The 16,963-nt window shown below is 47.6% G+C and overlaps 1 protein-coding gene across 9 annotated transcripts in view; it reads right to left on the reverse strand.

Moving 5' to 3' along the window:
* The window catches only part of DCDC2C (doublecortin domain containing 2C), a 112,495-nt gene that overhangs the window by 49,601 nt on the left and 45,931 nt on the right, over positions 1 to 16,963 (reverse strand). For 7 of the 9 annotated variants that reach the window (XR_007149333.1, XM_047845228.1, XM_047845224.1 and 4 more), the window contains 2 exons: positions 15,320 to 15,388; positions 13,247 to 13,288 (listed from right to left, as the gene is read on the reverse strand). Coding sequence is in view for 8 of the 9 variants with exons in the window: in XM_047845228.1 (XP_047701184.1) it covers positions 13,247 to 13,288; positions 15,320 to 15,388 (111 nt within the window). In the remaining variant the exon portion in view is untranslated. The remainder of the gene's footprint in view (positions 1 to 13,246; positions 13,289 to 15,319; positions 15,389 to 16,963) is intronic. The other 2 variants (XM_047845225.1, XM_047845231.1) reach the window with 1 other exon arrangement.

Below are 16,963 nucleotides of genomic sequence, written 5' to 3' on the forward strand. Positions count from 1 at the left end.
ATTTCCTGGGAACACGGCAGGATTTTGGTAAATAGTGATGATAAGGTATTAACGATGGCCTCTTGGAAAAATCGAGTGCGAGCAAGATAAGAAAAAACGTAAGGCCGCAGGACACACAAATCAATGTACAGAAGTCCACTGCATTTCTACACGCTAACAATGAAGCAGCAGAATGAGAAATTAAGAAAACAATCCCACTTACAACGGCACCAAAAAATAATAAAACACCTAGGAATAAACCTAACTAAAGAGGTGAAAGGCCTGTACCCTGACAACTATAAAACACTGATGAGAGGTGTTGACGATGACACAGATGGAAAGATATTCCACACTCAGGGGTTAGAAGAACAAATATTATTAGAATGTCTATACTACCCAAAGCAATCTATAGATTTAACGTATGGCACTGGAACAAAAATAGACACATAGATGCGCAGAACAGCTCGTATATGTGAGTTAGATAGAGAGCTCAGAAACAATCCCACAGTTATATAGTTAATTAAATTTCAACCACAGGACACAGGACTATACAATGGGAAAAAGACAGTCTCTTCAACAAATGGTGCTGGGAAAGCTGCACGGCAACGTGCAAAAGAATGAAACTGGACCACTTTCTTTCACCCACATGAAAATACACTCAAAATGGGTTAAATACCAAAATGTGAGTCCTGAAACCATAAAAATCCTAGAAGAGAGCACAGGTAGTAATCTCTCTGCCCTTGGCCGCAGCAGCTTTTTTCTAGGTATGTCTCCTGAGGCAAGGGAAACGAAAGCAAAAATAAACTCCTGGGACTACATCAAAATAAAATCTTTTGCAAAGTGAAGGAAACAATCAACAAAACTAAATGACAACCTACTGAATGGGAGAAGATATTTGCAGATGGCATATCTGATAAAGGGTTAGTATCCAAAATATATAAAAAAAAAAAAAACTGATACAACTCAACACTCAAAAAACAAATAATCCAATTAAAAAATGGGCAGAAGACACGAACAGACATTCCTCCAAAGAAGACTTATAAATGGCCGACAGACACATGAAAAGATGTTCAACATCACTCATCATTAGGGAAATACAAATCAAAACCACACTGAGATACCACCTCACACCTGTCAGAATGGCTAAAGTCAGCAACACAAGAAACAACAAATATTGTGAAGATGTGGGGAAAAAAGGAACCTTTGTGCTCTGTTGGTGGGAAAGCAAACTGGTTCAGCCACTCTGGAAAACAGTATGGAGGCTCCTCAAAAAGTTAAAAATAGAACTACCCTACGACCCAGCAATTGTACTACTGGACGTTTATCCCCAAAATACAAAAACACATTCAAAGGGACACCTGCACCTCTATGTTTACTGCAGCATTATCTACAATAGCCAAATTATGGAAACAGCCCGAGTGTCCATTGATTGATGAATAAAGAAGTGGTATAATATACACAGTGGAATATTATTCAACCATACAAAAGAACGAAATCTTGAAACAACATGGATGGAGCTAGAGAATATATCGCTAAGTGAAATAGGCCAGTCAGAGAAAGACAGATACCGTATGATTTCACTCACATGTGGAATTTAAGAAGCAAAACAAATGAACAAAGGGGGAAAAGAGAGACAAACCAAGAAACAGACTCTTAAGTATGCAGAACAAACAGATGGTTACCAGAGGGGAGGTGGGGGGGAGGGAGAATGGGTGAAATTTTTAAAAACATTATTCACTGGGGAAATGGCAGGATTTCAGTAAATATTAATGATACCAAAATCACTACGATCTCTTAGAAGAATCAAGAACAGGCAAGATAAGAAAATGTTTCCACAAAATGCACCTGCTCCTGCTGAGTTCCTCCCTCGCAGATTCGCTGTCATCCTCAAGGTGGAGTTTTTAAAAACCAGAAGCCAGGAAACAAAATAGGGGACAACACACGCAAGAGACTAGACGGGGGTCCTCACTAAGTCAGGTGTGATGGAGGAAAAGGGGGCAGACGGCTCCTCTCGAAAGATGGGCAGAGATTTCAGCTGAAGAGACAGAAAATAAATGCCGATCCTCATTTCAAGGGTCTATTTCCCGAAAATGTGAAATGTTAGCCAACCACCAGTTACCTTTTGAGCACCTGCTATGTGCCCTAGTTTCCGTCAGTCACTGCTGAGGGCTAGAGGGAAGGCAGGGCGTGCTCTCCACGGTCCTCCTGAGGGACTAATGAACAAATAGGAAGTGCGTGCCCAGTGAGAAAGCAAATAATTAAGGTATAATGTTAATAACCACATATACTAACGTTGTTCATACAGAGTAAGTCATACAGGATTTCAAAAACTACCAAAGGTTGGAGGGGTCAAAGGTGGTTTCACAAAAGTGGTCAGACTTGGGTAAGGACGATAACGGTTTTGGAAAGAGCAGTGACACAGTTAAACCGGAAGACATGGGCAGAGGCAAACAGAATCAGGGGAACTGTGTGAAGCCAGGAGTTGACCCACGTCGACCAGCACTGAGGCAGCAGAGCCAGAGGGAAGACTCGGGGAACAGGGCATCCGAAAGGAGCACTGGCCAAGTGGTGCCCCTTCAAGGAAGAACAGAGGTGCCATTGACGGAGACACGAAGGAACTGAGCGGCATTCAGGACGTGTCTTATTTGAGGGGACATCTACGTGGAAATGAAGAGGCTCGCGAAAAATCACAACGTTCTATGTGCTCTGAGGGTCTAGAAGAATTGAGGTCATCCAGGGTTCCATTAAGGACAAGGGACCAAAATGGCATTTGGAAACAGCAGGGGGACAGGGTGGGGGGGAGGTCAGCACAACTGAAATGATCTCGGCCATCAGGGTAAACTCCCCGCGAGGGGAGCAGCAGAGAGGAGGGCCACAACGACAGAACGTTGGGGGTGGGCCAAGACGGAGAAGCCAACAGGCTGATAATGACGGGAGAGTGTCAGGCCATGCAATGGAACGGAGGCTTTTGATGACCGAGGGGTTGATGGGTCAAAATCAAAATTGAAAATTGAAGGATAGAGCAGGTGAGAAAGGATCGTCGAATCCACCCATCGCAGATGGGCAGCTATGGGGGACCGGGGTGGCGGCCATGCCTCAAGGGGCCGCCAAGGAGCGAGAGGGAGAAAGCGGAAGGATTTCGTGTGGACCATTGGTGTGGCACGCCCAACACAGAAGCAGCCGCAGCAGACTTCACACGGAGCGATCCACGTCGGTCCGTGCCGGATGGCCAGGACGACCTCTCAAAGCAGACACCTCCGCTGACTGGAGAGCAGGACAGACATGCACGCGCGAGGGAGAGATCAACGACACAGTCAAGGCAGACAGAAATTGTAGCGCGGCGGCCCTCGCAAGTGGAGGGATTGGGGAGAAGGATGGGGGATGGGCTCATTCAGGAAAGAAGGGGACGTCTCTTCCTCTGGGGCTTGAAGCAGCGGTCTGACCTACCTACAGGCGACGTCGAGATACTGACCAAGAGGCAGTCCTAGATGTGTCTCCAGGCCCAAACGGCCACCCCTACCTTGCTCGCATCCAGAGGAGCCACACCTGACCCCCATCCCAGAATTCCGAAAATTACCAGAAGCCGCTGAGGGGTCCCCTTCTAGAAACACACGGGTTGCCTGAGATAGATGCTGCTGCCGTGACAGCAGCCCGCTTGGAAAGGAGGAGAAAACTCAGTCCTCGGACGTACGGAGGAAGCTCTCGACTAGATCCCTGTCACCCAGAAGACGCCAGTGGGCCCCCTGATCCTTTGAGGGCTTGAGGAAGAGCAAGCAAAACTGTGTGGACCACAAAGCAGGCTTCGTCTCCACAGCCTGCAGCCAGCCTTCCTGCAGGACGCAGGAGAGCAGCCATTCGTGTCGGATGACAAAGTCTCGTCCCACTGTGTCTGAACTTGGCACAGAGCCTTGTGCAACTCAACGGGCTCTGAATGCAGAGCCCGCCCTCCCGGGATGTCTGGAATCGGCTTTAGACACGCGTACTGCAAGGGGGGAAATCAGCACGAATCGCGGCATTGACAGAAGCCGAGACGTTTCCACTCACTCCCCAGTAACATGAAAGGACTGGGAAAGAATCACTGCCAGGGGTGCTTTCTGCTCAGACGTTAGGATCCCAGAGACCCGGCATGTTTTCAGGGACGGACCGCCCGGGCACGGAGCCAGCTGCTGGCCTGACGCAGCCCTACCGGTCAGGTGCAGGTGCTCGGGCTTCAGGACACACGTTGGGACGGTGGCGACACAGAATGTTGAGGGAATGTCACACGGGCTTCTGATTCAGAGGGTGGAACCGAAGGACCTTTAGGAGCGTTTCACTCCGCCCCAAATAGACACACGGTTTGTTCAAACTCATGTGCATTCCGTGCCCACGATATTTACCAATCTGTGAAATTTACGGCATTTCAACGTGAGCTACAACTTTCCTTTTTTGATTTATCGCAAGTTCCAAAAAAAGGCCTGCCTTTCCCCCACTCATTCTATTTACAAGCAGAAAATGTGAATTTTATTTGTAGAACTTTTTTTTGCATTGCCCCAGATTCTCCTCCCTCAATACCAGGGTAGACAAGCCACGATGATGAACAAATCCAGAGCTCGCCTTGACCTGACTGACTCAGCATCACACGGCCTCACGGACGGCGTCTGCGTGTGACCTCAAGAGCAGCCCTCGGCTCTGAGTTACAGGTACCCACCATTTCTCATCCCGGCTCTCTCTAGGGGAAAAGCTGCCGGGTTCACAGGAGACGCGTGGAATCAAGAGAAAAGGCCCCGGAACAAAGTCACTGTCGACTCAAAGTGCCCGTGGGCTTTCCGGCTCCTTTCCTCTTCCTGCTTCTGATTTTCTTTTCTCCAATGTACTCATGGGAGGAGATATTTTTTCCTCCAAAAGACGGCTGTCAATTTTGGGTAACTAAGTAACACATTCACCTAAAAGTACCTTCCCGGGGTGCGGTAGAGGCAGTCAATTAAGGTTTCTCATTAAGCTTTTGCAGAAACGGGAATTTTAAATGCTCTTTCTGTGTCTGAACATTATATCTATGCCGCGTCTGTGTTTCACAAGCCTAACCTCCAGGTTGCTTGGCACCATCCCACACACTGTAAGTTGACCACATAAGTTCTCATAATGAAACACAATTTATACACGTTAAAAGTTAGAGACGGCATCTCTGTAACTCATGTGAGAAACCAAGTAAATATGAACAAAAAGCTTTCCTTTTGCGACTGCAGTGGCTCGTGCACATTTTGATAAAAAGCCGCCCTCCCGAGGCGAGCAGGAGAGAGGGGAGAAACTGGCCGTGATGCCCTCGCTCCAGGGCTGGGCTCACAGCCGAGGGGACCACCTCGCTTAATGCAGGAAAACCCTCTCCCTGACCCGTTTCTGCTACGTAAGCATTACAAGTTGGGCACAAAGTTCTGTTAAATTCCTTGCTCTCACCCCACAGGAGGTACCTCTGCTGATTAAGAGTTTGTCCCCAGCAAAGTCCTGGTGCTGTTCTCGTCTATGTCCCAGGAGATGTCTCCAAGTAAGAGGTTTGTCCATCTGCTGAAAATCAATTTTCTGTAACAGCTCGCATTGCCAGCGACCAGTGGATGAGAAAACACGCTAATAAGCGAACAGCCGAGAACCGGCTGCTGAGAAACCGGACACGTACCTGAGCATCTCCTTGAACTTGACCTCCCTTCCCTGCACGGTGACAAGGGTGACGGACACATCGGAGATACCCCGGGACCCACTGGGAGCCAGAGAGAGCTGGGGACAGAGTCAGACCCATGCCTGGGGCAGTCCTGCTGAAGACAGCAGCTGGGGGAAGTCGCCCTGTCCCTACCTTCCTGGGAGGGGGGGCCCACCGCTCACATGGGGCTGGGAGAGGCGCGAGGACGGGCAGGCCCCGAGGGGATCAGGAGGGTCCTCAGCCCAGGAGCCGAGCGTGGATGTTTCCGAGATGAAAGGCATCATGGAAGACACTGGCCTGCACCTGCTGGTGTCCTTTCCCGGCCTTGCGGAGGTGTGACGGACAAGTAACAATTGTGGACATTTAGGAAGGACGACGCCGTGGTTTTTCAGGAGTACCACTGTGCAGTGGTGACCACAGTCAAGTTACTGAGCACATTGCCTCGCAGAGACACCTGCTTTGAGCGTGTGGCGAGAACACATAAGATCTCCTCTCGGGTGAACGAGACTGCGTTGCTGGCCGCAGTCTCTGAGCTGTGCGTTAGATCCCTGGGGCTTTACGCCTCTTCTAACCCGCCCGTCCTCCTCCACTTCCTCCTTCTCTAGACAGGAAGGAAGCCATTTCAACTTCTCCTCCAGGTCCCTAACCGTGGTTTCTAAAATTGTCATCAATTCAACAATAGCGTCTCAGTGAAGAATACATGAAGACACGTCTTCAATACCTTCCGTCTTACTAATGAAGAGCGTTATATACATAGAGTTGAAGATAAAGCATCTTCTCTATCTCAAGGGAAAAATTCCCCTTTGTGCTCGAATCCAAATGATTCTCCTACGTATAGAGGAACCCGAGCCTTATTTTTGTAGAACCATGTCATTCTCTAAAAATGTCATCACTTAATGTTTAATTCGCCATATCCCACTTAGCATTATCGATGACTCACACTTAGCTTTCGAGACTCTAGCGCTGATCAATATGAACCTTGTCTCTCAGAGAAGCAATAAAGGACTTCGCTGTAGTGACAAAACGGTATGAAGATAATAAAGAGAAAAAAACGGTAAAGATACTGGGCAAGCAATGAATTTCAAAAATCAATTAAAGAATCAATGCTAGTTTCATTTTGTCACAAAAACCCTGAGTCAGAGACAATGCGAGATCAAAAATGCCCTGGTTTTATTGGCATTTCTGGCAACGTTAATTAAATGAAAACCCTCCACGGACTGACCGATAACGCACACAACGAGAACAAAGCGCTGTCGCGGGTTTGCGAATCCACTGGCTGTGGCAAGATCCTTACGCGGCGATTCCAGCAGGAGCTGCAAGCGACGGAAAATGCGTCACACCCTGCGCCTGACATTTTTTAAGTATGTTAAGCCATTTAAATATGATTTGTGTCAGTTGATATAAACCATCACTATGATTACTTTTCAAACGGCCTCCCTGTTTGTCACTCCTTTTATAGCTAGAAACATGTCAACTACTCACTTTTCTTATCTGACCTTGTCTGGCATGAGGGCCACTGTTTCCCAAACTCGGGGACCACGTAGGGCAGGGAGCTTGTAAGGGGAAGTGGCCGAGTTCCCTGGACACTTGATCCGCAATGAATGTTCGAAGCATAACATGAGATGGGGTGGAGTCATAATGACAAGAAAACCAGAAAACAAAATAGAACACGAATCTTTTCCTTTTCTTTTTAAGAAAATAAGCACACATTTGTCGATGATACATAACTCCTATTCTGTAACTATGGGATGAAAATCACCCACTCTTTATTTTGTTTTTCCATTTTCTTATGACTCCACCCAAATTCGTACCATGTTCTGAAACTTCCAATTTTTCAACATGAACACTGAAGACAGGAAGTGACCAGAGGGCCAAGTCTCTGTCTGTCTCTCAGGCCAAATTCTAGTCCTACAACGCCCAGGCTCATTGAGTTAAGAATTTTTTGAACATGGGCGCCTGGGTGGCTCCGTTGGTTAAGTGGCTGACTTCAGCTCAGGTCATGATCTCACAGTTTGTGAGTTCGAGCCTCACATCGGGCTCTGTGCTGACAGCTCGGAGCCTGGAGCCGGTTTTAGACTCTGTGTCTCCCTCTCTCTCTGCCCCTCCCCTGCTCACGCTCTGTCTCTCTGTCTCTCAATAATAAATAGATGTTAAAAAAAAGTGGTTCAATAGCCAGCATACAGCACACCTGGGTAGATCAGTTGGTTGAGCGCCCAACTCTTGGTCTCTGCTGAGGTCATGATCTCACGGTTTGTGAGTTCGAGCCCCACATCGCGTTTTGCACCAACAGTGGGGAGCCTGCTTGGGATTCTCTCTCTCTGCCCCTCCCCCACTCTCTCTCTCTCAAAACAAATAAATAAACAAATAAATAAAATAGCCAACATAGTTGCCGAAAACAGAAAACACTAAGAAATGACCAGATTGGGCGATTCCAACGCATCTTGGGAGAGGTGACTGGTGAACGGGTCGAAGACGCGGCATTGGAACAAAACTGACAACAGGCCAGCAACGTAAGCTCAGAAGTATGAGAAGTGACACCACACGGATGGCGTTCCTCCGGGAGAAGCAGGGGCCAGCCCCCAGCCACAGGGCAAGAGTAGGGCTCAGGCTGGAAAACGCACCGGCACCCCACAAAGTCACTCACACCTGCACAGCCAGGCATCACTTGACCACCCACCACTTCCCTCACCAGTGCCCTGTTTCTTCCACTGCCAGCATCATCCTCACCATGAACCTGCCGAAACACGTTAGCACCTCGTTGTGCAGAAGACACAAGCCTTGCCACTTAGAGACATGCTCTAATCCCAGCCCAGGGCAAGGACCCTACAGGTTATTTGTCTCCAGACAAAATGATTCTGAGCGCTTCATCCCCAGATGGGAGCCGGGATAGCAGATTCTCAGCGGACACTCATCAGCTGGATGTCTCCGTTTATAGACGTTAAGATTTTATCAGAAGAGGTGACACTCAGATATATATATTTTATATACAGTTTAATATATAATAACAGATATCAAAGTTTACATATATCTCAAGGAAAAGAGTTAGTAACTAACAGACACAAGTTCTATTCAGACGTTGTTTGATATCATTTTTTTTCTTGCTTTTCCAAAGGGCTACAACATAAATGCTCCACAGGCAGACAGAGCCTGCTGTTTTCCCATCACATTTAACACAGAATGCTCAACAACTTTGCGGTGTGGACCATGCATTTGAAAGGACTCTGCCCCTCATCTCGTCGTACATAACATTGTCATAAAACACACACAGTGGGGACGCCTGGGTGGTTCAGTCTGCTAAGCGCCCGACTCTTGATCTCAGCTCAGGTCATGATCTCACGGTCATGAGTTCAAGCCCCACATTAGGCTCTGTGCTGACAGCCTGGAGCCTGCTTGGGATTCTCTGTCTTCCTCTCTCTCTGCCCCTCCCCCACTCCTGCTCTTTCTCTCTCAAAATAAATAAATAAACTTTAAACACACACACACACACACACACACACAGAATATATCTCTAAAGGGACATAGACCATTTTATAAATCGATGAGTACATATGCCAAAAAGTAGCAAATTTAAGGCACTTTTTATTACTGATAGAATAGCACACTTATCAAACACTTTATGCTTGATATTTGAAGGCTTTGAGAAAAAAATGTCACAATTATCATTTCATCCCCTTACACACTCTGCACCTGGAACTTGTCACTATGGCAACCTGTCCTGATGCCTCTAAATCAGAAGCGATCTGTGTGTTCGTATTATATCCTAAAATGCAAAACCAAAACAAAACCACCAAATGCACCACCAGAGCATTCCAAATGTTCTTTGGTACATTTCAGAGAGTTATTATCTGTCTAACAGAGGATGGAATAATTCAACATCTGGATTCATGGCTTAAATTTTATTTTGCATTTTTTAATGTATCACTGGGTAAATTATTCCTTCTGTTTTCTTAAGTCTCTCAAGTTTTCACCACCATAACGAAATAAACCTAATGAGAAATCAAATGGAAAATTTATTCCAGTAAAAGAGAAATATAATTTTTTTTTTATCCTGGCATGCGATAAAAGGGTCAAAACAGATGCTACCCAAGGCAAACCTGTACCATTGCTCTGGAGGAGCCCCAATTAAGCACAGCTCACATGCTGTTTGGTTGGTTGTTTGGGGTTTTTCTTAATGTGAATGGAATCTCTGATCAAAAATATTTAAATCCAGGGGGCTCCCGGGTGGCTCAGTCGGTTAAGTGTCTAACTCTTTTTTTTTTTATCTTTTTTTAACATTTATTTATTTTTGAGAGACAGAGTGAGACAGAGCGTGAATGGGGGAGGGGAAGAAAGAGGTGGGGGGCAGACACAGGATCCAAAGCAGGCTCCAAGGCTCCAGGCTCTGAGCCATCAGCACAGAGCCTGACGCAGGGCTCAAACTCACAGACCACGAGATCATGACCTGAGCCAAAGTCAGACGCTTAACCGACTGAGCCACCCAGGCACCCCAAGTGTCCAACTCCTGATTTTGGCTCGGGTCATGATCTCATGGTTCATGAGATCAAGCCCTGAGACAGGCTCTGTGCTGTCAGGGAGGAGTCTGCTTGGGATTCTCTCTCCGTCTGTCTCTCTCTCTCTCTCTCTCTCTCTCTCTCTGTGCCTCTCCCCTGCTTGTGCTTGCTTTCTCTCTCAAAATAAATAAACTTTTTAAAAAATGTTTAAACCTATTTCTAATAAATAAAATCAATGTTCTCAAGTACACTGAGAAAAAACCTTTAAAACACTGAAAGTATCCTAAATATTGATTCATAGTATTAATTAAAATAATTTAGGGGTGCCTGGGTGGCGCAGCCGGTTAAGCGTCCGACTTCAGCCAGGTCACGATCTCGCGGTCCGTGAGTTTGAGCCCCGCGTCGGGCTCTGGGCTGATGGCTCAGAGCCTGGAGCCTGTTTCCGATTCTGTGTCTCCCTCTCTCTCTGCCCCTCCCCCGTTCATGCTCTGTCTCTCTCTGTCCCAAAAATAAATAAACGTTGAAAAAAAAATTTTTAAATAATTTAAGGGCGCCTGGGTGGCGCAGTCGGTTAAGCGTCCGACTTCAGCCAGGTCCGATCTCGCGGTCCGTGAGTTCGAGCCCCGCGTCGGGCTCTGGGCTGATGGCTCGGAGCCTGGAGCCTGTTTCCGATTCTGTGTCTCCCTCTCTCTCTGCCCCTCCCCCGTTCGTGCTCTGTCTCTCTCTGTCCCAAAAATAAATAAACGTTGGAAAAAAAAAAGTTTTATCATCAGCAAAGTCATGATCTCTTTAATACACTATGTAAAAAAGTTAATGGAAAATCACCCTTAAGAATACACACAAAAGTGAAAACCGATGCTAATCGGAGGGATTCGATGTTTTTTCTAGTTTTTATCTGTGTGTGTTAATAATTCTATAATAAATATGAATGTTTTATAATTTGATAAAGTATTCTTAATCTTAAAACACGGGGTATCATAGAAGAAAATTCAGTTTCAAAATATAATTAACGCCAACTGTGAATAAGGCACTGTGTGTGTCTGGCACTAAGAAAAATGAAAATATAAATCAAATGAAACCCCTGCTTCTAAGGACCTCGGGCTCTGGTGGGGATCATGGTTAGAAAGGAGGAGAGCAGTAGCCATAACTTACTCCGTGCCCACCGGAGAAGGTACTCCAGGCATAGTTCTATGTTATATGGGCTGCACAGCTTGGAACAGAAGGAAACTGAGGCTAAGGGAAAGAGACTGCGCCCCAGACAGACACAGTTTACGCGTGAGACACGGTCGACACACGTCCAGGGTTTGCCCTTGCCTGCCATCCCATTGGCTAAAACATTCAGACTCAAAGAGCAAGGAACACGGAGACCAAACAAACGATATACTTTCCAAACAACCGCCTGACACGACAACCTAAAGGACGTTATCTGAGCTCACAGGGATGTCACCAGGGACGCCCGTTACCGTTTTCCCAGCAGAGTGTGGACAGGCTGGTTGCTGAGATAACGGAATTGGGGACGGAACTGGAGATAACGGAATCGATGCCGCTCATTTTAACAAGAGAGTTGCGATCGGGAGCAGGAAAGTGTTCAATTTCCAACTGAAAAACACTTCTTTAAAACAATACAAACATCGGGGGTGCCTGGGTGGCTCAGCAGGTTAGAAGTCTGACTCTTAATCTCTGTTCAGGTCATGGTCTCACAATTCGTGAGTTTAAGCCCCGCATCAGGCTCTGTGCTGACAGCGTGGAGCCTGCTTGAGATTCTCTCTGTCTCCGCCCCTCCCCCGGCTCACACTGTTTATAAATAAATAAATAAATAAACAAACAAACAAATAAATAAATAAAACATCGTTTTAAAACATAGCTATGTTGCACTTTTCAAGAACTTTCAAATCCATGGTCTCAATGGATTCTTTTGAGGTGACTAAACCTATAAACACGTAAAATGACCATTGATGGAATTAATGAAGTGCAGAGAGGTAAACTTTCTGAACCAGGGGCACCTCGAAAGTTTATGGAAGAGCTCGGACGAGAACACAGCACTTTCCCACGGCCGTGTGCACATTTGCACGCCAGGGATGCATTCGCAGACGGGACCGTAGCTCGCGTGGGCCTCTCCCCACGTGCTGTCAGGATTCTCTTACAACTCAGTTATCTCTGAGAACATAAATAAAACTCATAACATCGAGCATATTTCATATATACTGTCTCTAATCCTGGAGGTCGATTTTGCTATAAATAAACCATCGGACAAACTTCCAAGGAGGAAACCGAGGCTCTGGGATTCCACAGGGTTTTGCCAAGGCTCACATACAGGTGAGTGACGGACGGAGCGTTCAACCGTAGGTGGATCTCATGTCAAATCCCAAGTGGTTTTCACATGCTGGTTTTGATCGGGTAATTCCCAAATATGAGTATTTATGGCCCAAGTTCTCTAAGGAGTGATGAGGAGTCTAAGTGAACCAAGGTATAAGTAAATAGAATCTTGCGTACTCAGACAAAAACCATTACGGTCACTCAGTCATTTATAAGTAACAGTGAGACCTTGATTGTGCGAAGGCCGGAGCCACGGCAGGGAGGGCAGGACAGTAGACATGGATGTGTCCCTGCCTGCCCCGTGGGGCCAGCTGTCCAGGCAGGCGGCTTTAAAGCTCATGGCTACGGGGAGCCTGTCCTCCTGTGCCCTCACGTGTTGACACATTTATCCTCGGCCTCGTGGCCAGGTCATGGCCTGAAGGTGCAGGTTTTAGAGCTCCCCGGAAAGCCCAGGTGAGGGTCAGCAGGTGCCTGCTCGCGGCTGACTTACGAGGGTATCGAGGGTGTTCCCTAATGCGTGACTCTTTTTTCCCCTTCCACGAAGGAGTCTTCACTCTCCTGTCTCCCATCTGCCATCAGGGCGGCTCTGTCCCACTCTCTGAAATGCCTTAATGACCTCTCATTTCCTGAGTTTGCTTTCTATCTGTGGAAACAGAGCTACGATGTAGCACAGCGGCATAGAAGTTCTATTCCTTACAAAGCACCCGGCAACATTTGGGAATCCACTGATCATCTTGTTAGGTCTGTCCTCGGAATACAAAACACAAAAAGTACTGAATTTGTGGGTACAAACCTTTCTTCCATTATCTTCATAAGACCCTTCATCTTCTTTTTCCTATTATTAAAAAGATATAGTAATCAACTTCGGGGCACCTGGGTGGCTCAGTCAGTTAAGTGTCTGCCTTCAGCTCAGGTCATGATCCCGCAGTCTGTGGATTTGACCCCACATCTGGCTCTGTGCCAGCAGCTCAGAGCCTGGAGCCTGCTTCGGATTCTGTGTCTCCCCCTCTCTCTGCCCCTCCCCTGCTCACACTCTGTCTCTCTCTCTCTCTCTCTCTCTCTGTCAAAAATAAATAAACTTTAAAAAATTTAAAAAAAAAAGAAAGACACTTTGATTCACTCTAAGAAATTAAATCTGCTGACTGATGTCAAGTTACTAATGCACACGAAACACTCCCAGAGGCCAAAGGAGATCTACATAACGAGTCAACAAGGTGTGGCTGACCAAGGTCAGTGGCTGGTCCACACAGGCGTTCAAGTTCTAGCACAAACTCAGTGTCACCGCGATGCCTGTGCCCTCTTTCTATTAACATATGGCGTTCGGTTATTCCATAAGTGAAACATTAGCACCGCTCTCCACTACTGCCCTCGTGCAAGCAGGTGATCCGCGTGACCCTTCACCTAACGCTCGGGGACAGACACTGCGCCGACTCTCAGAACACAGTCTTACGCTCTTGTCACCGAAGCAACGAAATATTCTCTTTCCTCCTCATTTCAAAGTCTTCCTGATTCATCTAGATACAGACTACACACTTTCACCGAAAACCGCCTCCAAATCAAAAATATTTAAGAACGTAAGGAAGAAAAAGTGAATTGCTTGAAAGAGTGTTCCCTTTGGCTGGCTGTTTTAGATCATAAATTCCACTGATGTTGAAAACCCCAGACTTCCTTTTCCACAAATGCCCTTTCCAGGGTGGGCAAGAGACAGGAGACAACTCCCAGTAGCTCCAGCCCCCTCCCAGTGGCCCCCTGGGGTCACTTCCCCCGTCCTTAAATGTGGGAGCCAGGAGGCCGCCGGGCACATTCAAGAGTGGAAAGGGATGGCTCACCAGGCCGTTGCATCCTCAGGTTTATTTACAGTTCTGGAAGCTTCGGCAGCAGAATAGACTCACACCTGACACCCCAGACTTATTATGCAACCTCCTGCCTGGGGCCAAAAACTTTAAAACAAGAAACCAGCTTGAAAAAAAAAAAAATCTAGAGATAGAATTTTGACAACAAATTCCCAAAAATATATTTCTTACCTACATGAATTGTGTATTTAAAGTCAATTTTGCCTGACATGTTCTCAGCACGAAAGAAAAAGAGAGAGAGAGAGAAAGAAAGAAAGAGGAGGGAGGAAGGAAGGGAGGAAGGAAGGAAATGGTAACTCTCTGTGGTGGCGGGTATGTTAATTAGCTCTACCTGCCATATATTCTTCAATTAAAAAATTAAGATAAAAGGAAATTTTGTTTGCCCGACACACACGTTTCCTGTAGACAAGTCACATCATCTCACAGACGAGTCACCACGGGAACGTGCTTCCCGCATCGACGGTACCCCTCCAGCAGCTGGTGGAGGAAAGAGCAGACACGGAAGCCAGGCAGCCAGAATTTTCCTGGGCAAGCTCATGCTGCCACCTATGGAGTGTAAGCTGCCCGCGCCCCTGCTTCCCCAACAAGACGAGCTATTTACGCAACACCAACGACTCACAAAGCACAATGTCCGTGCTGTCCACGGACACCTACACGCCCACGCACCTGCTGCTATCCACCTCCTGATTCTGCCCTCTAAATACGTATCTTGAAATTTGTTGGGAAAACAGTTTTTCAGTCTGCGACCCGAAGCACAGTAAAGGTAACCAGGGCGAGCACAAAAGCCATTAAAATTACTCACGTCATTTCTGGCCCCCAGAGACCTGATCTAAGGTACAGCCCGGCGGGAAAACATGCTATGTGTCTAACTCCACGCCGATTTGTATCCTGGAACCAATTGGGCTCTACGGTTCTTTCTGCATCAAACGTGAGCTCCGCCCAGAATGTTAAAAGGAGAAGGGGGTCCGTGGACCCAGGCCATTCCATGCAAAATAAAAATAGAATCAGCTCACCTTGATGCTTTCGAAATCAGAGGGGTTATCGTGTATCTCTTCGTCTTCCGTGACTATCTCAGCCGGCGTCTGGAGAGAAAACAGAGCCCGTGTCAGGTTCGGTGGCGGTCAGCCTACATCAAGCCCCGTGAAAGGAGCAAACGGCAGTGAGACAGAGCAACTCTGTGAACCACTTCTGTGGACAGAGCTGAAAATGTGGCCGGTTTTTCCACAGTGGTTGCTTCAAACCCCACACTGTGTCTGCCCTGTATTTTTTTACCTCTTGCTCTGCTTACGAAATGCTCACCTGTTTAGTAAAATCGCTGGAGAAATCTTTAAGGAGAAACACTTGAAACCCCTCTTGTGTGAAAAGGTGTGGAATGCGGGCACCTGGGGGGCTCAGTCGGCTAAGCGTCCGACTTCGGCTCAGGTCGTGATCTCGCGGTTCGTGGGTTCAAGCCCTGCATCGGGCTCTGTGCTGACAGCTCGGAACCTGGAGCCTGCTTCGGATTCTGGGTCTCCCTCCCTCTCTGCCCCTCCCTCTCTGCCCCTCCCCTGCTCTCTCTCTCTCTCTCTCTCTCTCTCGCAACTAAATAAATATTAAAATAATAATAAAAGAGTGGATTACCCTCCTGATGCCACTGGTCAGCAGGTAGTAAATGCCTGTGTGAGCCTCTGTGTGCCCCCGGGGACCACAACCGCCGCCCTCGTTCCCTGTGTTCAAGACACCCACCACAGCTCCTCACCCAGCGGTGTGTGCTCACACCCTTGTGTATTACTTCCCAGTTTTTGTGACTTGTTTGCAAGAGGCAGCGAGCTGTCTTTAACTGGCACCCTGGAACCTCTCGACTCGGGGAAAACCATGTGGTTCTGTGGCACCGAAAGAAAGGGCCCCCCAGGGGCTACTTCCGTTATATGCCTATACCAGTCGGAGTAGGCGGGTGAGACTGTAGCGACCATCATGCCAAGCATGGGCGCCTCATGCCCACTGCGGGCTGGCCAGGGGGTCTGCTGCTCATCACGGTCACCCGGGATGCCCGACCGACGGGGACACCTACTCCTCACGTTTGCATGATTACAGAGGCAGACGGGCGGAGTGGAGTTTACACATTACGTCTCTGCCAGGAAGTGTGGCTCGTTAAGTCCACTCACCCGTCTGCAGTGAAGGCAGGTCGCAAAACCACACCTGAGTTAACTATGGTGGGTGGAGAAGTAGCCTCTCACCAGGTGACCACAGCTGGTGGTCATGATGAGCCCTAAGGACCCACCAGCCCCCGCCAGTGGATCCTCGAAGGAGCAAGACCGGAGCCCGTGGCTGTGTAGACGTGTGGGCGGCTGCCCCACAGCCGTTGCCGCTAGCCCGACCTCCGTTATCCAAACGTTCTGAAAACTCAAACACTGTATGAGGGCTCTCTTCCTACAGTCCACGTGGGAAAGTAATCACGATGAGTAAGATTCTGCGGGGACTGCTCCAATCACACGAAAAATAAACACGAAAAGCACATTCTTTCAAAGCATCAGTGATGTCAACCATTGCTTCATTTACTCAGCGGTACAGACGGAATGCCTGGGTCCCACGATGCTGAGATACAATAGGGACAGCGAATGCAAACCAGCGTGGCCCCCGAGAAGCTTCGTCATAGGGGTGAAGCAAACGTTAATCGA

The sequence above is a fragment of the Prionailurus viverrinus genome, unplaced genomic scaffold (assembly GCF_022837055.1).
Source record: "Prionailurus viverrinus isolate Anna unplaced genomic scaffold, UM_Priviv_1.0 scaffold_33, whole genome shotgun sequence".
NCBI classification, from domain to species: domain Eukaryota; kingdom Metazoa; phylum Chordata; class Mammalia; order Carnivora; family Felidae; genus Prionailurus; species Prionailurus viverrinus.